This window comes from Crassostrea angulata, chromosome 9, assembly GCF_025612915.1.
Source record: "Crassostrea angulata isolate pt1a10 chromosome 9, ASM2561291v2, whole genome shotgun sequence".
Classification (NCBI taxonomy): domain Eukaryota; kingdom Metazoa; phylum Mollusca; class Bivalvia; order Ostreida; family Ostreidae; genus Magallana; species Magallana angulata.
In genome coordinates this window covers 31,101,991-31,127,407 of record NC_069119.1, presented here as the reverse complement: position 1 = coordinate 31,127,407, position 25,417 = coordinate 31,101,991, and the positions used below count along the sequence as shown (strand labels likewise).

Genomic DNA, 25,417 nt, shown 5'->3' with positions numbered 1-25,417 from the left:
TGTGGTAAAACATGTGATAAAAAGAATCTGTTTCATGATTTGCAATGGTATATGATTTTTATCCAACTCGTTGTGTGTGGTTTTTTTTAAGAAATCACACAACTCATTGAATAAAAATCATATACCATCGCAAATCATGAGAGATCTTATATGTATAATCTTATATACATGTAGATTAATAGTCAAAAATTGATATATTAGACTTTTAAGATTGATGGGTTTTTTTAGGTTTCAATGTTAAGTAAATTTTTGGAATTTACATCGAAGGCATTGGGTACGTATTTTTTGTCTTATTTTCCATAATGGTGTTACATGTATTATTAAAAGCAAACACTATATATATAATCACACAAAAAGGGCATTAGGACAACAGGATTATTTGAAAAAAAAGTCAACTTGATTTTTAATGATTTTTTTAAAGTTACCATAACATTATTTATCATTCATTCAATTTTTAATAAGGTCGTGATACAATTAAATATTTTAAATTGAATGTTGTTTACAGATACAAGTAGCAACCAAGCACCCACTTCTCTTACGAATGATCAGAGTTCGATTTACGACAGAAAAATGCAAACAATGTCGTTTGAAACAGAATCATTGTCAACTGAGGTGAAAAGCACAAATGTAATCTCAACCGTTTCAGTAGCTAACGTAGACCTCACATCGAACGATAATCACACTGCTGCAATGTTAAGTTCTCCTGACCAGACAACAATTACATCTGAAAAGTCAGGTACCACAGACAGCAAAACCACAAAAGTAATGATAATTGAAACGTCAAGCTCTACCGACATTTCAGCAAAAGATGCAATGACAACTGAAACGTCAAGGTCAACTGATAGCACAACCACAGACCCAATGACAACTGAGACAACAGGATCCACAAACAGCACAACAGACGTTTTTACGATTGAAATATCAAGCCCAACTGATAGCACAACAACCGACGTTATTACTACTGGAATGTCAAGCCCAACTGACAGTTCAGCAGCAGACGTAGTGACAACTGGAACGTCAAGAGCCACTGACAGCATAACAACAGAGGTAGTGACAACTAAAGCATCAAGTCCTTCTGACAGCACAACTACAGACTTAATGACAACTGAAATTTCAAGTCTTACTCACAGCTCAACTACAAAAGTAATGATAACTGAAAAGTCAAGTCCTAGAGACAGCACAATCACAGAGGTAATGTCAACTGTCACTTCAGACAGCACAGCCACGGATACAATTACAGCTGAAACATTAGGTCCCGCTGACAGCACAGCAACAAATGCTCTGATTTCAGTTCCTATTGAAAGCACAACCTCAAATGCACTCTTGACTGCAACCACTTCCATACTCCAAACAACAGCTGAAACACCTACTGCGTTTGACAGCACAACCACAGCTGTACCTTCGTCTGCAATAGTGAATATCTCAGACACACCTACACCAGATGAACAGGCAACAACTTTACCATCAAATTATTTTGATTCAACTTCTATCATGAGTACAACAGGTATGATGATTTTGTTTATCTTCTTATAAAATTAATGTTCCTCTAGGAAAATATTCTAATCAGTCTTGCGATGTTATATTAAGGTATGTTAATGAATATAAAGAAGGTCGGTGGACAACAAATTATCCATTGGGTATACATTTATTTTCAGTGATTGTTTAAAGATTAACACTGTAATTACAAAGAAATGTATTTCTATTTATTATTTTTTTTTTGTTGGGGGGGGGGGGGGGGCTTAAATTTTGAAAAAGTAGCTTATAAACCCTTTATAAAATGTAAATCGTAATTGTTAAAGTTGAAGTCTTTCAAACATTTATATAATTTCCCGCTGATAAATTTGTGCTTTCAGGGAGGTTAGATGAGACTTGTATCATGACATACGAATTTTCTGGAGGGACCCATGAAGTACCCTGCTATAACGACACTTATTCTTGGATCGTATGTTATTCTGTTTTTAAACTTTTCTACAAAATCTATCAAAAAAGTATTTTTATCTGAATTGGAATCATCCTATTACGTAAACCGTTGATTTACTTAAAAATAATATACACGTTTGACTTCATGCTTTTGCCACTTTAGTTTATCTCACTGAATGAGATATTCTTTTCATTGGTAGAGTACTTTTATGCATATATTTCTAAAATATCTCTTAAATTTCAATGCTATGCTGTACTTTGGTGTATATTCTAACAGATATGCTTAAACTGATTGTAGTGATTGTATTTTATCATTAAAATCTGTAGACTAAATACTTATCGATGTTAATTTCTTTACATTGATTCTTTAACTTGTAAAAGAAGCATCTATGGAATAGAACAATCGTCTGATAAAAATATGCCTGCCTTTTTAATGTATCTTAAAATTAGAGAAAATATTTATCAGATCTAATTTGTTTTGTCTACGGGCATCAAATTGCACTTACATGTACTTATAATATTTTCTAAATTTACACAGTTATTATGTTAGATGAAAAGTATTGTTATCAGCATGAAAACGCTTTTGATTTTCATCAAGAGGAAATAATGTTTGATTAAGCGTTCTAGCCAACGAATGTCAAGATGTTTTTTCGGGTTTTTTTTTTAATAAGAAAGACACAGTGTCGTTTCATAAACGCCATCAAACGACGTTAAATACTATTAAAAGAATCCGGATTTTGGATTAATTTTTTTTTTAAGTACAGTTCTTTTAACTTTTGCCGAAACCGTAACATTTAGATAAAAATAAAAAGAAATTTATACATGTTATGCCCGAAACAATATTGTCCTATTTCGACGCAGTGTTCATAGAAATACTACTTAACTTTTATTCACCGTGTGGTAATATTGACGTATTAGCTATGTTAACTTCTAGAGAAACAATTATCATCAAGAGTAAATGATTTTTTCAAAGCTTTCCAATTAAGAAAAGGTAACTGCAGCCGTCGTCTGAAAGAAAATCAATTTATTTTATTTGAAATCGCATAAACATGTCGAATATATTTATTTGTAGGCATAAATCAATATACATAATATCATGTTTCATTACTGCCAATGTGAATGTTTCATAAGATAATTAATCGTTTGTTTTAATTCATTGTCATTACCATAGAAATAAATTAACCATTTAAATCCCATTTTAACAATGACTTTAGAACAATGCAGAATATGAGAATAAGAATTTTACAACATCCTCTATATGCGGTAGATAGTCTTGATTTTAACAATGACTTTAGAACAATGCTGAATATGAGAATAAGAATTTTACAACATCCTCTATATGCGGTAGATAGTCTTGATTAATCTAATGTGTATCAATGTAGTTTTTCAACTTGTTTTACTTAGTGTATAATTAAAAAAAGTGATTAGATACTCTTGCTCCTTTCATTAATGTATATGTACAATGTTCTAAAATTTTAGAAGTCATGTTATCGCGGTATGTTATTATATCTCAGTTATTCAATCTGTTTTTATATTTCTCAAGTTCTACTTTGCAGGTTATACAGAGACGATTTGACGGAAATGTTGATTTCTACCGAAACTGGAATGAATATAAATTAGGCTTCGGTTCCATAAACACAGAATTTTGGTTAGGTAATCAGTTATTCTAAATATTTGACGCAATCAGTGAACTACTTTATCAAGTCATGTTGAATTAAAACATTATTTCAGCAAATATATTTTATCGTACTAAGTCCTGATGTTGATGTTTTCAAGTTTTTTCTCTCATTAATTTAATACGCATTCAATGAAATTATACGCAGTTTTTTTTTTTTTTTTTTACAAAAAAACCCTAATGGTTAAAACCCAAGATACATTATACATGTACATATGTTTGTTATAATTTTTACACGTATATATTTCTGAGTGGTAAATCTTACATTTTTTACTCTTTAATTAAGATCCGTTTTTTGTTGTTGTTGTTGTTTTTTTTTTCTTTTTTTTTTTTTGTTTTTTTTGTATATTTTAGGTAACGACAACATACATGACCTGACGAGTGTGTTTGGGTACACTCATTTAAGGATTGAGATAAAGGACTTTGATGGCCAAGAGGGATATGCTGAATACACATTCTCAATAGACGATGAATCTTCTCTATATATGATACACATTTTATGGATATCGGGAAACATTACTGGTACAGATTAAAGTGTGAAATGATTTCAAAAAGATAAACTCGGTAGATCCATCAATCATTATTATGATGTACTGAGCCACCCTCAGTGTCTTGCATATTTAGAGAATTAAGCACAAGAACAATCGTATGAATATACTTTTTTTTTTACTTCCGTGTATTGAACATTGAAAGTACTTTCACAAGAACAATTCCGCGGTCTACATATATGAAGTCAATAATTTGTTGTCTTTTTTATTCCAAAGTGGTTCGAAACCACTTTTAAAATCAAATATTTGCAACAAAAATGATTTTTTTAATTAATTTTTGCTACATCACCTGCATTTGGCGGGTGATACCGGTCAGCAGAGGATGCTCACTCCTCCTAGGCACCTGATCCTCCCTCTATCTATTTGGAGGTCCGTGTTGCTCTGCTTTGAATTTGTATTTCGTTTTATGGATTTTTGATATGGTTGATGGTTTGTTATTGTCATTTGTTCATTACAGATAAATTATGGCTTACAGACGGCGCTTCATTTTGTACTTATGATCAAGATAACGACGGAAGCAAATCAAAGGTGTGTACAACTGACTTCCACGGAGGCTGGTGGTATGCCTGGAGTGCTTTTTGCACAGAGGCTAATCCGAATGGCCTATATTATTATACATATACACCAGAAAAAACCGGAATTTTCTGGTTTGGCTTTGGCACCTCCTCTTACCACACTCTTAAAGAAGTTCGAATGATGATACGAAAACCATAATCGTCTTTAGGAGGCTAAGTAGTAAACCATTAGATCTGCCTTAAACGTTTAGATATATTTTTGGACATAAAAAATTATTTGATAAAAAAAAATAGTGTAATTTAAGATATTTATTTATTTATTATTACATAAAGCTCTTCATCTAAAGGAGTAAAATATAGTCTATAAATGGCGTTTGAAACCTCTAAAGAACATTTGTTTAAACTGATTTTCACTGTACATTCATTCCTAAAACTCACAATTATATATTTTGTATCGTATATCTGGAGTAGTTCTCAATTGCTTGTTCTAATTATGTCGTTTTCATTTCAAATAAACGGTGTTATTTGTATTTTCATATTTTAAACGTAAAAGTGTTAAAATTTGATCTGATATTGCTGTTTATTTCTTTGCGTAGTTTGTGTAAGATTGTGTTTTATCGTTATCAAACAATTCAAGATGAAAAAATTATCCTAGCAGTTGTGTGATTTATATTTATTGTTTTGAAAGATTATCAAAGTCATATACATGTCATCATTTCATTTGTTAAATAAACTTTAAAGTGTTCTCGTAGTCCATTATAATTTTGATATGTAATTAGTCGGGCGACAAGCGGACAACTATTATAAATATCATTCTACTACCGTTATTGCCGAGATCAAAGAGATGCCGCGGACATTATTCTCTAATATAGCACGCACGTAATCAGTAAATTATCAGATCAGAAATACCCATTTGTCTCGCACTGATCATGGAAGTACAACTTCAAACCGTAAAAAGTTTTAAAACCATGTCAATTTCACGTGTTAGTTCTAGTCAAAACATTGTGTATTGCCTCAATTTTTTTATTTTAAGAGATCAATGCAGCTGTTCCTAGGACCTCCCTAGCACATTTTTACAGCGTGTTTTTAAATAAAATATTGTGTAGTAGTAATAATCGTATTAAATTGCCCTTAAAATATTAGGAATGTGATTCAAAGATATTTTATAAATAGGTGAAGAGTATTAAAATCCTAAGAAAAGGTCTGTCGTCTGCATGTGATTCCTTTAGATCGATACACATATAAACATTACTAACAAAACCGTAGGGGTGACACGGAACAGCCGTCAAAATTTCTAAAGGAGAAACGATCTGTAGAAATACTGGGCTGTTAGTAGAATAGAAATAAAGTTCTTGTTTTCGTGAATGTTGCAGGATAACCTGCTCGGTCTCGAAATGTTGTTTGAAATATAAAAGCCTCTTCTAATGCCTCGGCTTTTATATTTCAAAACAACATTTCTTAACCTCGAAGGTTATTTTGCAACATTCACGAAAACTCGTACTTTATTTCTTAAACAAAATAAAGAAAAAAGGCGTTTACTATATTAACATTTGAACAATTCATTGAACGTAGCATATGTCAAGGACAACGGAACCAATTCATATCTGCAATAGTGATTTTCACGAAATTTCACGATCATTTAGGGTGAATAAATGTCAAAATCAATCTATAAATAACATAGATATCAAATAGGATTTTAAGTAGGGACCATTTCAAAAACTTTTTGTATTACTTCCCTTTTTTAATTTAATATGATGGGAAAATGCACGGCCATATTTAAAAGAAAATTATCATCAGCTTGGACGAATAAGTTATTTCTTCGAACGAATTAAGATTTGTTCGCAAGATTTAGGATTGGTTCAGACATAATAGCAATTTGTTCGGCAAAAAAGCTATCGATTTGGACAATTAAGGTATTTGTTCGAACGAGAATAGATTTATTCAGTCGAATCAGGATTTGTTCGGACGAATGAGGATTTTTGTCTTTCAGTTTATTCGATAATCAGGGACATTCCCTACGTACGAATAGTTTTTAAGGCAAGTCATTTGAAAGCTACTGACAAACAAGTTGATATATTCGGACTATCAACCGTTTTGATTGAAGTAATCTTTTCATAAGTTTAATGGTAGATACAACGACCTTGTCAGCACAAACAATCTTTCACTGAGTCGCCTGCTGACTGACGTTTTCATAATTATCATAAGACCGTAATTAATAACCTAATTGACTACGTTTTCCCCCTCGTTTTTCTTGATTAGGACAAAGAGCACACCGCAGGAGTGACCAATCAGAGAATGCTCACTCCTCCATAGCACCTGATCATCCCCTTAAATCTTTTCAAAGGTCCGTATTTACTTTGCTCCTGTTTTTGTTTTTATTTTTCTTTGGTCTTTTGATTTTGTACACTGCTCGTTATCACCGTTTGTCTTTTGTGTTTCGTGGATTCACTTACTTGTAACCATATATACGTACACGGTTCCTTGTTATATACGCTTTTGGTTCCATGCTAGTTATACTTTTGGGTATCGTACGTCTATACATGTAGTAGGTTGAATCAGTGATTCCTTAGTATTTTAACCTGAAATCGGGACGTCAAACAGGCATCGACGTTACTTTTTGTGCATTGACTTTTTTCCAACAAAAAGAGGCATCTCGTTTCTTTAAAAACCGCATTGCCGTTTAAATGTTTCTTTAAAATCAAGCAAATATTTATCATATCGAATTCGTTTTTTGTCTACCGACATTGAAACGCACCTACTTAAGAATTTGGTATTGACAGATTCTTTATTTGTTGTATGGTCTTTATTGATAAATAGGCGATTTCACAGTAATTATCTTGTAGGGTTATTAGCAGGCAAACACAATTTATTTCAATCCAGAAGAAATAATGTTTGGTTAAACTTTCTCCCTAAGAATGACAAGGTTTTATTGGTTTAAAAATAGAAGTCACAGCTTCCTTTAATATACGTCTTAAAACCAGTAGGTGTTTTATGCTACGATTTGAATTTTAATGTAGGCAATATATGGAGACGCATTTTCCTATAAAGAAAAATATTTTCATTTCGTTTGATCAGTTTCAAGAAAATTACGGAAAAGTATTATGTTATGGTATACTTATCCTTGTGAGTGTTTAATGAGTTAAAGAAACATTATTTTTTAATTCTTTGTTAAACGTTCTTATTAATTTACTATTTGATTGAACTATAACTTTGAAACAGGGTAAAATGTCAACCCATATAAACATATTTCATAAAAGATATGAGAAAAGTTTCATTTCTTTGCAGTCAATAGTTTCATTTCATCTATAAGTTTATCAATGTGGTCTTTTTTTAAGTTGGCTCAAACCGCCAACCTCATTGCCATACATGTTGCTCTGCAATTTGAAATGTCATTGAAATCATGTTAAAATATAATGCAAAATATTATTTTAGTTTAGTATATTTTCAATTTGTTTTAGAATTTCAACTATTTTTAGGGTTTTGGGGTTTTTTTTCTCGTGCTCTTCTTTGCAGGTTATTAAGTTATTAAGTCAAGTAGAATTATGTCATCATTTCAGCAAATAGTCCTTTAGACTGATTCATTCAATCTCTCCCTTGGCTGATTAATGCATATTTAAAACAGATAAAACACAAAGTACGCATGACTTGTTATTGCTTTTGTATATTTCCTGAGTGATTAATCTATCATTATTTTCTCTACAATAAAACTTCAAGAATTATTATTTTTTAGAAAAGAGTCTAATCATTTAGGGTACCCATTTCATAGGGCGTCCAAGTGGCGCAGTGGAAAATGCGCTCGCCTTTCACCAATGAGACCCGAGTTCGATTACCGTGATCGATAGTGCTTCAAAGTGAAAGTGAATGGTGGAAGGCTGCTTGGATTCGTGGAATTTCTCCGGACACCCCAGCGTCCTCACACATCAAAATTGATAATTTTATCTGCCAAACATAAGATGTCAGTTGTTAAAGTTGCTAATCAAAACAATTTAGGTATTAAGGAGGTCGAGAGGTTAAAAAATTAACCATCAGATCCGCCTGAAGTTTTGAAATATAATTTTTTGGGCATAAAAATTACTTTGATAGTATCAAAAAGAATTCTTCATATTAAAAACCTTGATATATTACTATATCTTTATTCACAATTACTGGATTTATCTAAAGAAACTAAATATAGCTTAAAAATGGCCACGATCAATCAGCCCACTGAGGACCACTTACAAATGCTTCAAATATTTTTCACTGTACATTCATTCCTTACATTCACAATTTTATTTCTTTAATCGTAAATCTAGATTTTTTTTCTCTTTGTTTGTTCTTATTGTGGCGTTTTCATTTTATATAGACTGTGTCTCTTGCATTTTGTGTTATGTTTTTAACATAAAAATATTAGATTGTGTTTTATAATTTAAAACAAATCAAGGTGAAAATACTTTTTCCAAGCATTTTTTAATGTATATTATGTGTATAAAATGATGATTAAATTTATATATATCATAACATTTGTTAAAAAAAAAACTTTTTTCGTATTTACTTATATTTTGACATGCAATAAATACGCCAAAAGAATAAATATTGTCATTACAGTCATTTCATGCATATCTTTTCAATTTCACGCTATGCTTAGGTATGCAATTTTAATGAGATTTCAATGCAATGCTATGAAATGAAGTGCTTAATGATATTGTATGGTAAGGTATGCTGTGCTATGGTATGCTATGAGAATTGAACAAAAACGCTGTCATAAACAGAAGAGTTCCAATTACTACGAACTATAAGAAGCCAAAATTATACCACTAATCTGCAATGTGAACATTCGTTAAATACATGTAAAACAAATGAAAACCGAGTTATATTCATGTTGTATGCTTTACTATGGCATGGAATCACGAATAAGAATCTATGAGAATGTATGCCATAGTATGAGGTTTCAATGCTATGGTATGAAATACCAATGCTTTGCTATGAAATTTCAATGATATGGTATGCTATGGTGTATTTTTAAAAAGATATGCTTGAACTGACTGTAATCATCATAAAACCTAAAAATTGTTTATTTTGAAGTATTGTGACAATGTGACATTTTTTGTTTAATGCTATAGAGTAAAAAATTGTAATGATAAACAACTATTCCTTTTAAAAGAATGATCGCCAAGTAATATCATTTGCCAGCTCTGTTAATGTCATACGAAATCTTATGGAGTAAACTATAAATAGCACCATTTCTGAAATAGCAAGACTTAATTGAGGTTGTCATTGCATAGTACTGAATAAAGTTATGCAGGGCGTAAATAGTAAAATTTGCCGAATGCCTCATATGGACACAACTGTGATCAACTGAAGCTGATCACAAAAAAATCTAAAAAGTAATGGGTTTCTTTCTATAGAATTTATATTTCTGTTTACGTCGAGTGAATTGCAAAAATAAGTAAATTAAACTGTTAAATATTTTTTCAACTATTTTTTATGAAATATTGAATACTCTGAAAAATATCAATAACATATGTTAACGTTAAATTTTATCCATTCCTTTATATGCATGAGTACCAATAGGATGACATCTGTTAATCATAAAGACTTGTATCAAATTGATTTTTAAAATGGTCAAAAGGCATATTAAACGGAAAATAGCACCAAAAGAATGAAAATATCTCTTATGTGTGCCCCTTAACGTATTTAAAAACATGCCACATCTCTTTGAATCCTTCAATTCGATCAGGGCTCGTTAAGTGAATCGTCTATCTTACTTCTTTTCCTCGCTGCAACCCCTTCAACTCCCAAATGAGTCCTCGTCTTCTTCAACGTTTGTAGGGTTTTTTATGTACATACATCACCTGAATATAAAAATGCTCATTTAACAATGCCAATGCTTTTCGGTCGCTCTGACATAGATAAATGTATGCACGTATTCAAATTCAAGAGAAAACTACAATTAGAAAATCAATTCACTTCAAAACAAAAAAAATGTAAGCAAGGGAAAGAAAGATAACGCGGAATGTAAAGCACTATAAATGTCAGATTTGAGTTTCAAGTGTGCAACTAGGTATAGGAAAGGCAATGGGTTTAGAGCCTTGCACTCTAGTATTAGAGGTTAAAATATCCTAAAATAGATTGTATGAACCTTTTTATTGGTTGGACTTTGCTTCAATTTATATATTAGATGCAATATGAAAATCAACTTTAAAACTCAAAGACTTTTGAAAGCAAAGAAACAAGAAAAGAAAAAGTTCGTTCTAATATCGGTTGTTTTTTTAATCAATGAATTTTATAGGTGTTCTATTAGTATTACAACAAATCTTTCTTATAAAATGTTGTATACTAGTATTGTCTACTATTTAAAAGTTGATTCTCAAGTTTCTTTTACCTTGACCTTCTAACGTTTTCCAATGACACATTAAAACATTTAAACAATGGTTATTTGCAACTATGCAAGTATACTAAGTATAAGAAGGATATTTCAGGAACGAAAATCTTTAATATTTCGTAAAATTGTGCATTATCTTACGTAACAAATCTTAAACATTATGATGCAAGTACAAAAAAAAGTAATACAAATTACCGAAACTTGATAAGTCTTACAAACGGCGATATACAAATGGTTAGAACAATGTTCGAAGACTCAATAGCAGGCTTTGCAATTAACATTTCCCAATTTATATTTAATGAAATACACATTTAGAAAACACAGATACATGATTTCAGGTAAAGAATATTGAACCCTTTTCATGTGTAATATGTTTGAGTTTAATTAATAAAATATATTGATTTCAAGGCATAAAAATAATAAAAGAATATTTCCCCGCCTCTTTCAAGAAATATGCTCTTTAAACTTACTGTATAGGAAAGACTGCTCTTGGTGCAAATGTTTGCATGCTTTAAAAGGACGCAGTCTTTTTCCAGATCGATTTTAAAGAAACCTCGGGCCGCGGGAAATTTTCCTTGCAGATATGACTTGGAAGTACGAAACTATGGTTTTAAGGTCACGCAAAAATAGGATTACGAATCGTTACGGTACATGTATGTAAGAAAACATTTACAGCCGCAATGCCTATTAATTTTCAATATGCCAATAAATAAGTGTTCACTTTTTATTCATAGAAATTGAACAAGGTTCTCTTTTTAAAACCATCAAAAAGGAACTCAAGTGCTGCCAAGTCTTTGGCAAACAAATTTAAATCGATATGCCAGCAAGAATACACTTCATTTCACAATAAGATGTGAAATCACAGGTTTTTATGCATGAATACTTACTTAAAGTAAATAAATTAAAAAAAATAGCTGTCCATGATTTCTACCTTAAACTGTCGAAATTTGAGTGTCATTTGTTGAGCTATAAGCGAGGAACAGAGCTTGAAATTTTTCGCTATGGAAACAAAGCGTGTGTTTACATTTTGAACGTTGAAGTAAAAATTTGAGTTTTAAACCTAAATCGAATGTTTTAGACTTTAGGAACTGTGTATCTATGCTTGAATTAAATAAAAAGATAGACAAATAGGCTTGAAAATTATTTTCTACCGCTACATTGAACTTAAGTAAACAAAAACAGGGCACGAGCTTTGTTCACATGACAAAGAATTGTGAGCCCTGTATCTTGCTTATAACTCTACGAATTGCTCTCAAATTTTATTTGATCATTAGAAATGCATTTCTAAAGCATTGTAAATAATAAAAACATTAAAATATACTTTGACCAAAATCGTGACCATGCCCTTTTAAAGGAGTCTCGGGCCGCAGGAGTTTTTCCTTGCAGCTATGACTTTAAGTGGTGTTCAGGTATACACAACAAAAGGATATATGAATCGTTACGTTAGTTAAAAAAACATTAATTTCTGCAGTGTCTATTGATTATCAACAGCCAATCATTAAATGTTCACTTCACCAAAAAACGTTAAAAAGGTTCTGTTTTAAGGAAACTTTTATAGAAACTAAACTGCTTTCAGTCTCCTTACAAACCAATCGATGTACCAACAAGAGTACATATCGTGTAAGAACAACGTATGAAAAAAACAAATTTTTATTTATGAATACATCTTTCAAATTCATTAAAACGAACACGTTTTGCCAAAAATCTGTCAATTATTCCAGCCTATTTGTGTACTGACTAATAAGAATTCTATCCATCACCTTCATTTACTCAAAAGTTTATGTTGTTGAAATTCATATACATATATGTCGTTAAATAAATCCATATTTGTGTATAGTAACTTAAATTCGCGATGACTTAGTTGTGCGATTAAACCATATCCCGACTACTAATTTTAGTTCAGATGATTTAACATATATTTACATACAAATATTTTTGAACTTTGTATCTCGCTTAAAACACGACGACTGACACTCAAATCTTCGGTGGCTATTACACACGTAGAAACATCTTTCTGAAACATTGTAACCATTAAATTCTTAAAAATTATTTTTGACCAAATCCATGTTCATGCTTCTTTAATTCCTCGAAATTCCAAATGACCAAGACTATGTATTAGATGGGAAAAATTCATACCATTTAGATTACGTATCTGGAAGTTTCCAACAGTGCAGTGAATGCCAATAACATTCGAAACTCTTTCTTCCAAGTGGTGACATGCGAAAAATTATATATCCCAGTGTCTCAGTTGGTGATGGCAAACCAGATTTGTCATTCTTTAGTTCAATGCTTTTTTTTTGTCATGTCGACACACCATATGTCGAATGATCAACTGTTAAAGTGCATGCCGGGTGCATAATTATACCCACCCGACCCCACCCACCCCCACCCCAACCCCCGAAAAAACCCCGTAAAATGTCAATATTTCAAACTTTAATCGCACAATTGCTAGAATTATATAAATATTTGCATTCTAATAAGTTTTGTCAATAAATTCCATGACCTTTAAATGACTCTAAATTTAGCAACTGAATCAATGGTTGTGAATTTACATTATAATGTTACTTATATGAAGAGTTTCCAAGCATAAATCTCTCTTATACTTTTTATGCTATATGTTTAAAAATATGGTTTACAATCTTTAAACAATAAAGTTGATTCAGTTGTTAAAAGCAAAATTACAAGAGTAATTTCTAATAAGATTTTTCAAGGCTTATCTCAACAGTCTATGTGATAATCATTTTAAACTGCTGTTTTAGAAAACTACTAATCTCCCTCTTACTTATCAATTCTTCCTTGATTTATAATATGTACCGATTTATTTGATGAAATAATACCTTTTATCACTAATTAGAAGATATATTTAATATTAGCATTGTATGCTTTATTTTGACGTCGTTGTGTCAATTACTGTCGACAAAGGGATAGACACATAAAATAACAGGGGCGTGATTATCTATCAGAATAAGGCGTGATTGTGTCTCATAATAAGGCATAATCCTCTTTCACAATAAGGCATAATTATCATAATTAGGCATAAGTATCTATCATAAATAGCGTGATTATCTGTCATAATAAGGCGTGATTATCTATTACAATAAGGCGTGTTTATCTATCATAAAAAGGCGTGTTTATCTATCATATATAGGCGTGATTATCTATCATAATCAGGCGCGATTATCTGTAATTGTATGGCGTAATTATCAATCTTAATTAGACGTAATTATCTCTTATAATTAGGCGTGATTTTCTTTATAATTAGGCGTGATTATCTGTCATAATTAGGCTTCATCACATTTCATCTCGTTATTTGCTACCTTGTAAAGCAAAAATTAAAAAAAAATTATTCCTTAAAAAATAACTGGAATTTGAAATATGAATGTTATTTGTCTTATTTTCATGATATCATAATTATATATTTGATGTGTCAACTATTTTTTCTATTTTTTTAGATTTATAATTATTCACTTCGGTAGGTATCAATTAAAATTACCTAAACTTTTTTGAAATTATAACCTGCCTCTGATAGGTTAACAATAAACTTTAGAGATAACCTAGATTCATTGACAAACGTGGTTCCCTTTCTCTAGTAAACGAAACTGCTCGCGGTACGAGGATTCGTATTTTTTCATGAAAGAAAGATACTTGTATAAATTATCCGATTCGTCTATACTAATTTACAACCACTGTATTCTAGGGAATTGAATGCCAAGTGAATGTAAAAAAATACGTTTTGTTATGTGTAAATCAAAAATTTAACAAGCATCTCGCCCATCTATCTGACTCGCGCACTGCAGCATATTGAAATTATTGTTTTGTTTTGCCTATGTCACATTTAGGCCGATAGTCGAAAAAACAATTGTCCTTGTATCGTAGGCTGAAGAAACATGATTGCAATTGATTTCTTCACTTTAATTCCTAGGAATACTGATATCTTCAAACGTTTGAAAACTTATTTCAGTCGGTAAGTTGTAAGTTTGATTTGTACGGTCGGCCGATAATATAAACAAGAATTCAAAATTGCTAAAACTTCATCTGAAACCACGCGGACATTACTTCAATTCAATGGAATGGCGTCGTCCGCCCGGCACACGGTAGATAAAATGTATTCCGTTTACAGTCGGTCGTCCTCCAGCCGATTTATCAATTTCGCCCGATAAACCAATCTACTTGTACCCTCGGTCGATTTTTGGGGGTAAATCGGTGTATGTCTGCCGACATTTAAGAAAGTTTGAAGTGCCTAAATGTCGACCGACCAACGACGGACATAACAAACAGTCTGCCGAAAATCAGACGATGATCGAAGGTTGATCAAGGGATGATTCAATGCCTATATCAAGTAAAGAAATCGGCCACAGACGGAGAAAACATTATAACATAGCCCAATGGACGCAAAACTTATTGACTGACAAAAGAGAGCTAGATCCATTTCGGCCAGGACAATAGCTGATAAACTGCTGACTGGCGTTTGAATAATTCCATTTTTGCCTCCCAAATAACCGTCGGCCGTTTGTCGATCTTAGAAATGTAACAGAGTTTTAGTCCTCTGTAACAAACTGTTTAACAACCTTGGTAATTAAACGACACACAGATAGAGACTATGTGTCGAAAGTAATTTGGTTCATCACATTTAAACCTTAATATGTGTAATGCATGCTTTGATCGGATTTGTAGTATTTAAACGACAGCACAAACTGATATATTGAGATATAATAAATCACAACTACAGATGATGCCTTGCCTTTACGACAACTGAACAGCAGTTTCCGGTTGAATTATAGATTTCTTTTTAAATAGACGCAAAAAAACAAAAACAAAAACAAAAGAAATTCTAGTGCCAAAAAAGTTACAACGCCATAGTTTTGTTTTTACTATGGTAATTTTTTTTTTGTGGTTAAGCATCTTCTCTCTAAATTTGTCAATTTTTCGAGGACGAAATAAGAATTTTATAAATGCATTTGTATGTTTTGTTAATTGATATTTTAAAAACAAATATGGTAACACTTAAATGTTATTTGAACCTTCATTATATAAAATACTCTATTTAATAGTTAATGTGTGGTTGGGATATTTTTGTCCCAGGAATTCTGTTGAAATAATTATGTGTATATTATTTTAATATATTTCTTTAAGGAAACGAACCAATATCATTCATAAAACAAAATAAAGTTTGCCAGAAAACTATTCATTTGATATAAAGCCCCTATCTTATTGCTAGAACCATTCTTTTGTTTCCGAATCGTGGGAATTTTAAAGGTTAGATAACTTGCAATTGTGGAGAGTATTTTTTAGCATCTTTTTTGCATCTCGTTTTTAGGTATGTTAATAAACACCATGATATGTTTTAAAAGCAATTTTTGTATTAAACACTTATGAGAACGTTCATCTCAGGAAAACCTACTTTAAAAAAAAACCAAGAATTTCTATGTCTCTTTTCATCGCCGTGCGGAAAAAGGACTTCAAAACAATAGGAAAATGATGGGTACTGAACTTTAAAAATTCAATACTTGTAAATCGATCAGTGCGTAAATAACTTGGAAATTGTTTGGATAAAACATTTTAATTTTACTGACCGCATGTTATAAATGAGATATTAAACCTCAGGTTTCATCAGTTAGTTGATTTTTTCAGGATTTTCAAAAAAACTAGCTCTGATTTTTTTTTCAACACGATGTTATTTTACACTCAATCCTTTATGGTCTTTATCCTGACATTGATAGGAATTTGTTTCCAAAAATGTGTCGCTAATATTGAGGAAAATCGGTTTACCTTCATATCGACGATATCTAAGAATATAGAACCAAATGTTTTTCGCGAGTTTACTTTATCAATAAAAAGGATCCTCATTGTGGAGTGTAGCGCCGCGTGCAGAAGTGCAGAACAGTGTGTTGGACTTGACATTTGTGATGGCAGAATTTGTCGTCTGTGGAATTCTACCAACTACCAAAGTAATTTGTCAAATATCTCAAACGAACTGTGCAGATGGTATATGAAGGTATATCTTTTGTATCCGTAATGGTAATTGTATGAAAGTTATTTAAAACAATTTTAAGGTATATTTCTCCTCATTATGGTTGGATAATACATAATTATGTTTTTTTTTTGTATTAATTGTTGCTTTTGTGATTTTTAATTAATTCTATTTTTAGCTCACGTAAATTGAAACAATTAATATTTTTATTTCATGGCTCTCCATTATCATATCCATTTCATACCTCTTAAGTTCTTGTTAATACTTGGTGAATTTTGATAACAACGTTTAAACACCTTCATATAACTTGAACAATGCATTACTTTTAATAACCATAATATTCCTAAACAGTGTGTTTGTTAAACAACTTGAACAATGTTTCCTTGAACATACAACATTATTTTGTAATAAGTGGTTCAGCTACTGGAGAAAGACGTACTGAATAATGTATTTGTGTAATACTCTACTGTAAAAAAATCTTTATATTTATAGATTTATATTTTAACTGTACATCTTTACACTTATCAAAATATTGATTATTCATTTTATCTGTCATATTTTCAAATTTTAAGGAGACTGGATGGTCAACAATTTACGGACCACACCTATCTAAAATGGTGAAATATGATTTGTGTAGCTCTAAACTATAATTATGCAAAGAAGAACTCAATAACTTAATTTATTAATTATTATTTTTATTTATTCTTTTATTTATTTTGGTATTTTCCTATATTTTTATAAATGGCCTTTTTAAAAGGAGTTAAATACTGTCTTAAAATGGACATAATCATTGAGCCCTCTTACATGTAAACAAATGTCCCTGGTCCAAATGTTTGCACAAATTGAAGACATATATTACGTGTATGTTTTTTCTGCACACAAATACAAGCATAGTGTTTACTTATTTCGTATTCAACAATTAAGTATATGATCCAGGGGTTTCTTTTATCTTCTTTTAAAGTGAAATTTTTAAAAATGCATAAACAAATTGGTCTGTTTCATATATGGAAAAGTATCAATATTTTAAATTATTTCTGTATTTTGACATTATGCCACATCATGCAGTTTTATGTTATATGATTGAGACAGTATTGTAAAATATTATGAATTTGTATATTCTGAAGTTACGGATGACAATTTACTAAGTGAATATAATACATATATTTACATTCCAAATATTTTTTGCATGTAAAGTGTGTGAAAAGACACTGCAGTTATAAGACCGTAACACACACAGGGTACTCAAAGGTTAGAATGACTAGTTTTATTATGACGTCGCAAACGCTAAACGCTGTAAAATGCAACGTCACAAGCGGGAATAAAATTTCCGCTTGTGGCTGTTACAGTGGCTCTTCCATTTATTTGAACTCATCCTTAGGATAATACGGAAATTTTGACGTTTAAATCACATTTGCAGACAAGGCAAGAAGTTAAAAAAATGTAAATATAAGCATTAAATCATTATTTTTTGAAAGATATAGTATCATAACTGTAGCGGTGTGTGCATACAAATTTTCATAACGCGCTGGCGCGCGTTACTCAAGTTGTATGCACACACCACTACAGTTCTGAAACTATATCTTTCAAAAAATAATGATTCAATGCTTAGATATCTCTCTCAATTCAAATGATGATAGTTTGTCATTTTTTTTATCATTGACTTTCCGTAAATGAAAATACAAGTATCTTTATGTCGAGGGTATATTTTATAAATGATGCAGAAACAAATCCATGGTAAAAAGGTTGGGTGAAAGGTAGATTCTCTTCTTCTTAAAAATAATTTCATACAATATTTTAAGATGTGTTTGATTGATATTTCTAATAAAAATATTTACAGCGAATGTGAAATTAACAGATAAAATATTTATTTAAGCATAGTTATATAAAAATTCTTAAACATTGGAAATTATTTAAAGGTACTAAAGTATTTAATCTGTTTTATTTTTTACAGAGTGCCCTCAAGAAAAATCCAAACGACAGTGATAATATATATTATATTTCTACTGAAAGTAAGATTTATTCATACCATAACAGTTTCTTTTGTACAATAATTTCATGCATAGCTTTAACAATTTTTCATTGCTATGTTATCCAATTGTTTATTTGTATGTTGTAAGAGATATGCTTAAACAGTCTATATTTTTTCAATGAAACATTCATGAAAAAAATTCAACAATAATGCATCTTATTAGTTTTTCAATGCGCCCAACTATTATAAATTGGCTTAATAAATTGGTCCATACTTTATATGTATCGATAGATTCAACTATAAGTGCATCTGATCTAGAAACGACTTCAATTGAAATGGATTTGACGTCCCAAAATGTGGATTCAACAACTTCAACAACGATGCATTCGACTCATGGTACAGTCAAACACATTTTATCAACATTTCGAAGTATTGATAATTGGTATACAACCGGTACCAATGGTTTTAACACTTTTGATGCTTTTTTGTTATATTTTCAAGGACCAAGCACAATATATGATGATGGGACAAGTAGTTCTATTTGGACCAACAGTAAGATATATTTTCCGTAATTTTACATTGAAGAAAGCAAATATTCTTTAAAATGTAGTCTAAACCCGTAAGAAAGTTTTTGATAGGAGTGGTTACATGTAAAATTTCTAAACTCTTGTTTAAATGTTTAAATTTTTAAATCAATGAAGATTGAATTGATTGGCTGTAAACCGACTTTTATTCGCGATGGCTTTTTTTCGCGAATCACGGGAGATAAACTTGTTCGCGACAACTATTTTTCGCGACCTCTCTTTATCAACGCTGGTTTAAATACAACACTGATATGACAAAACTTAGCTCGCTGTGAGAAATATTCCCAACGAAGAAGCTCTAGAGATTCTCTGGAATATTTATCGCACGCAAATAAAATTCGGTTTACAGTATATCAGTAGATGGCATTCTAGGATAAACAAATAAATGTGTAATGCAAGTACAACATTCGGAAACACTTAATACGACTTCATTTTGTCATCTTGGAAAGATAATACAAACAACATTTTACAATTTTAATAAAATGTAGGAATAATTTGTGATCTTGAGTTTCCTTCGATTTCTTGCAATAAAACTGTCAGGAAAAAAATTAAGCCATAGATTGATTTTTTATTCATAATAATGCATCTCTCTAGTTCTTCAATGCGCCCAACTATAATAAATTGACTAGATCCATGGTCCATATTTTCTATATATCGATAGATTCAACTATCAGTACATCCGATGTAGGGACGACTTCCACTGAAATGGATTTGACGCCCCATAATACGGATTCAACAGCTTCAATCCAGAGAGCTTACACAACCACGACGAATTCGACTCACGGTACAGTCAACCAATATTGATCAACATTTTCAAAGTATTGATGAACGGAATACAATTGATACTAAGGAATTTAAATTCTGTTTAATATTCTAAGTTACCAGAACAATAAATGATGACATGACAAGCAATTCATTTCCCACCAGCAGTAAGAAATATTTTCAACAGTTTTACATTTACAAAGGTCAACATTAATTAGAAAGTAACTTAAGCCCATTCAAGAATCATAATAGGAATCACAGTTAAAGATATACAGATGTTCAGATGTATAGATGCTTAAAGTATGGAATCACAGTAATCAACATTCGAATTCGGTCATAAATGGACATTCAAAACTAATAATGCGAAGATCAGGCCAAGAACAGCGAAAATAGGTTTTATAACTAAATATACTAAGTATGACACGACAACATCTTCAAAACTCAAACAAACGTTGGTTCTTTCTACACGGAAAGATGTGATTTTAAGTACTGTTCTAAGCTTAAAGATGTTGTATGTCGTCCGCACAGACCAATAGGACTAAAAAAAAAAGAACATATTTTGGTTCCTCAATCCCTTGGTGGTTGGATTAAAACGTGTTGAATCGTTTTGATTCTCTCTGAAACACCTATATTTGATATATAACACAAGTAGAAAAAACATAACCTTTTTCCGTTAATTAACATATTGACAATGATAAATGATAATTCCATAGTATATCATTGAACAATATAATATACAAAACTTTATGATCCGACTCTATTTCATTTTATGTTTATAATATCGGAAGTTTTTCTGTTCTATTTTACCACCATGGAAGCAGAACAATGAGAGGAATTCAAACATTACATAGAGTTTCTGGCTGGTTTAGAAAATGTTTTGTTTTGAACATATTTTATAGATTGCCCAAAAGAATAAGAAACAAGTATTTACAACTTAATATTTTTTCTTTCTCCTTAGAAAATGTAAGGAACAAATGAAATTGATTTTTTGTTTTTTGATAAGTTAATAAAAATATATCAAAATGTTGTCTTAATCTCTGTTTTTCTATTCAATTAAGTTACATTTTTAGGTCCTGCTGATGGAGTTAATGTAATGAGCTTTGAATTCAGCGATGGAAAACAAGAAGTCCCTTATCATAACGATAGCTTCTTTTGGATCGTAAGTGGCGCAGTAGCTATAGATATTTTTGTCATGTTTAACGAACAATATTAGGATTCATTTCTTACATATGGTTTAAATCTCTTTCCATTGATAAACATATTTTACCCTTTTTTAAGAACATTTACTCGAGGAAGAACTCTCTCTCTATCTCTCTCTCTCTCTATCTCTCTCTCTCTCTCTTTCTCTCTTTCTCTCCCAAGAACGTTGTCAGAGGTGCAGGGGTTGATAACTTGCTCCCTCGTAGCTAATGTTGACCAAAATCAACAAAGTGTTTTGTCAAATGTTCAGTAAAATTAAGGATTTGATAATCATATGTATATGCAAATAAATGAAAGTACAACACACAGACAAAGTTCGATAACAAGGATTCGGAATACCTCACTCTGTAACGGAAAAAGAGTACATATATATGCAGATTATTTTTTTTAAAACACAAGTGTAAAGTATGTCAAGTTTCATTTTCAAACAAAGTTAAAAAAAAAAGCTTTATTTCAAATGTTCACATTACAAGTCTGATGAATGAAATAAATTGACTATTCTCTAAAAAAAAATATTTGAAATATTTAAGGTCATATTTAATATCATTATATTTATTTAAAATAGGTATTAGGAAAGCTTTTCACATTTTTTGATATAACATGCCATGAAAGTATTCATTGACTCTGTAATTCTTTAAAGTTCATGGAAACACTTTTTAAAAATCAAAATGCTGAGGTACTGACGGGAGTTGAATTTATTGGTAACTATTTATTTTAAACGTAACGCTGTGTTATTTTGCATGCAAGTAGTCTTTGTTGTATTTAAATAATTAAGCACATTTTCTTCTAAAATGAATTCTTGAGCTTTTTGAACAAACTTCTCGAGCTATTCTTCAAGACGAAAACCCTTTACTATTTATGATGTGTAATATTTAAAGATAGAATTAACGCCAACAAAATCTACGATGCATTATGTATCAGTGATCGAAATATTTTTTGAAAATTGAATCAAAGCCATCGTAATTGCTCGGTTATTTCCGCTGGCGAAAAAATGTAGTTTTCGCCATGGGAAATTTCCTAGTTGTTACGACTGAAACAGCCAACCACTGGTGTAGGAAAACACTAGTCAGAAATATCCTAATTGTTTAATCTGCCTATTTTCAAGGTATTTAAAAATAAACAATGCTTCTAAATATATAGCATCGAATCTATCGATTATTTGTAAGTTCTAAGCTCTGTCGGTGGAGATAATTTGCGCTTAGATCCAAACACTGTTTGACTGTTTTTCAGTGTAATTGCAAGACAAGACGATAAAACGGTCTAGCATAAAAAGTCATTTATTTTACATCCGATAGATAACAAATTTTGAAACTAACATGACCATTTCTTAAATATTTGAATATACATTAAAAATGGGAGTAATAAGTTTTTCTTAGTTTTTGTTTCTTTTCCTCTTTTTATTTTCACTAGGTGATTCAAAGGCGGTTTGATGGATCAGTTGATTTCTACAGAAACTGGGCCGAATATGAGAACGGATTTGGTTCTCCTCAATCTGAGCTCTGGTTAGGTGGGTAGGAAGAAGATAAAAATTGTGTTTATTAAGAAGTCAAACCACATTATAAGATGGAATGCGAATGCCTAACTGTCTTGTTCTGTACTTGAATGTGGCTAATGCTGTGGAAGAACATATGACATTTTTATATAAAATATTAGTTTATTTTGTGGACAAAATGAAGGTTGAAGCCTCATTTCTTTGTCAGGTAATCAATATATTCACGAATTAACAACTAATGGGTATACTGTTCTGAGAATTGAGCTAACTAGCTTTGACGGAGAGACGAGGCATGTAGAATACGACTTCAGCATAGAAAACAAAATCAACAATTACAGACTTCATATTTCCGAACGCAGTATGTCTGGAATAGGTAGGCATTGTTATACATGTACTATATATATAAAAATAATATACTTTCAAAATTAAATATTTTTATTTGAAAGACTAAAATAAGTGAGAGTTAAAATAACAAACAAAATTAATCATTTATAAAAATGAAGATTGTAAAAGTTTGTTCAAACATTATACTACTTTTGTTTGAATTCAGTGTTAAAAGGTCATGGTCACGATTTTGGTCAAAAATTATTTTTTTCAATTTTAATGTTTTCACTGCTTTAGTAAGGCATTTTTAATAAGCAACGAAAATTTTAGTGCCATTTGATGAGTTATAAGCGAGTTACAGCGCTTACAATTTTTCGCTATGTAAACAAAGCGTTTGTATACATTTCGAATGTTGAAGTGAAAAGACCTAAAATAGATGTCTTAATCGTTAGGAACTGTTTATTTATACTTTAAATGAATAATAAGATAGACAAACCAGCTTTAAAAAGATTTTTTACTGGTATATTGAACCTATGTAAACAAAAACAGGGCACGAATCTTGTTTACAGGACGAAGAATTGTGAGCCCTGTATCTTGATTAAAACTCAACGACTGGCACCGAAATTTCATTTGATCATTAGAAATGCATTTCTAAAGCATTGCAAATAACAAAAATGAAATTTGACCAAAATCGTGACCCTGCCCCTTTTAGCCTCCCTAAAGCACATTGTAAACGACAGAATTATCTAAAACCATAAGATGTACGTAAAATGGTTCGATTCAAATTATCTAAAAAACAAAAGATTCAAATATTTCAAGACAATTTTTAACCAAAATAATTCACAATTTCAAAAATTGAAATCAATATTGAATGATTGTAAACGTAAATATAAAGTTAACATATTATATCGGTGCCAATATAATAGACTTGAGATCGAGAGTGTCCGTCACGTGCGATTTGACTAAATTCAAACTAAACACAAAACCATTGGTTTCTTCAAGAATGTCATGTATAATTATAATAAATGCGAATAATTAACAACTGAGAAATGTTTGGTTATTTTCCATAAAGATAGCTTAGAGAGAAGTGACTTGGCATTCTTCTGTACATTTGATAATGACAACGACAACTGGAACGCAGCTCACTGTGCAGATATGTCTGAAAAAGCCAGTGGTTGGTGGCACTCTAAAATTTCATGGTGTACTGACGGGAACCTAAATGGGATATATAAGGACCAGTATATGAACTATCAGCAGGGAATCAATTGGTTTGAGTGGAAAGGAGCGTGGACTCTAAAGGAAACAAAAATGATGCTCAGAAAACCATAATAATTTGTAGAATCATCTTCTTGTGTTATCAAACGATGTAATGATTTCCGTTGTGACAGACTTTACCATACCAATTTTTTGGGGTTTTTTAAATCAATAATTCCTGTACCAAAATATGTTAGTTATTAAATTGTATTTTTTTTTTTTAGGTTTTATTGCGTTTTATCCCAAATAGAATGACTTTTTGGTTATGGATTTTAAAACTTGTATAAACGAAGCCAACCTAGAGCAGACAATTAATACCTTGCATATCATACGTAACTCTGTTATAAATCAATAAATTAGATATAGAACACTCTAATACTAGCTTGGATTTATAGCAAAACAAGTAAACTTAAAATCGATTCGTAATGTAATAAGAGCAATTACCTTAAAAGGATTTGAAGATTTTTTTTTGGTCAAATATGGAAAAGTTAATAATTTGAAAATTATAAAATATATTTCTCAAATGAATATGTTATTAATCAAATAATGCGATAAAATGCAGAATCATTTCCAAAAAAGTTTTATACTATAAATATTTTTAAATTCTTTTCTCCCGCATATTCTGTGCATTTTGCCATAAACAGTGAAACTTGAATCCGGATGTTGTGCATTCCGGAATTTTGTCCAATCCGGCGAAATTATTCAGTCACGTCACATTTTCGTATCATTTATGTTTTAAAATGTTTTGCATTCCCGATCTTGTCTATTCTGTAAACGGGCCGCGATGAAAATAACTAACTTACTTTTAATTAATGAGAGTTATCTCCCGTAATCTGGTCTCT

At 31.0% G+C, this 25,417-nt stretch overlaps 2 protein-coding genes across 2 annotated transcripts; both read left to right on the top strand.

The window, feature by feature from the left end:
* Positions 1 to 579: 579 nt before the first annotated feature.
* On the top strand, positions 580 to 5,229 carry LOC128162272 (angiopoietin-2-like). Its single transcript, XM_052825435.1, has 5 exons — positions 580 to 1,504; positions 1,854 to 1,942; positions 3,477 to 3,573; positions 3,950 to 4,117; positions 4,601 to 5,229. Exons 1-5 carry the CDS (start codon positions 580 to 582, stop codon positions 4,855 to 4,857), a joined length of 1,536 nt encoding a protein of 511 aa, XP_052681395.1. The 3' UTR covers positions 4,858 to 5,229.
* An 11,485-nt stretch (positions 5,230 to 16,714) lies between these two features.
* Positions 16,715 to 24,650, top strand: LOC128162271 (angiopoietin-related protein 7-like). Its single transcript, XM_052825434.1, has 4 exons — positions 16,715 to 17,014; positions 22,916 to 23,012; positions 23,206 to 23,370; positions 24,394 to 24,650. Exons 1-4 carry the CDS (start codon positions 16,715 to 16,717, stop codon positions 24,648 to 24,650), a joined length of 819 nt encoding a protein of 272 aa, XP_052681394.1.
* Positions 24,651 to 25,417: the final 767 nt, after the last annotated feature.

Coding starts and splice junctions, on each gene's coding strand:
- LOC128162272 (XM_052825435.1), top strand. CDS start 580: ATGTCGTTTGAAACAGAATCATTGTCAACTGAGGTGAAAAGCACAAAT. Junction 1,505..1,853: donor TTCTATCATGAGTACAACAG/GTATGATGATTT, acceptor TTGTGCTTTCAG/GGAGGTTAGATGAGACTTGT. Junction 3,574..3,949: donor AAACACAGAATTTTGGTTAG/GTAATCAGTTAT, acceptor TGTATATTTTAG/GTAACGACAACATACATGAC.
- LOC128162271 (XM_052825434.1), top strand. CDS start 16,715: ATGGTCTTTATCCTGACATTGATAGGAATTTGTTTCCAAAAATGTGTC. Junction 23,013..23,205: donor TCAATCTGAGCTCTGGTTAG/GTGGGTAGGAAG, acceptor TTTCTTTGTCAG/GTAATCAATATATTCACGAA. Junction 23,371..24,393: donor ACGCAGTATGTCTGGAATAG/GTAGGCATTGTT, acceptor TTTTCCATAAAG/ATAGCTTAGAGAGAAGTGAC.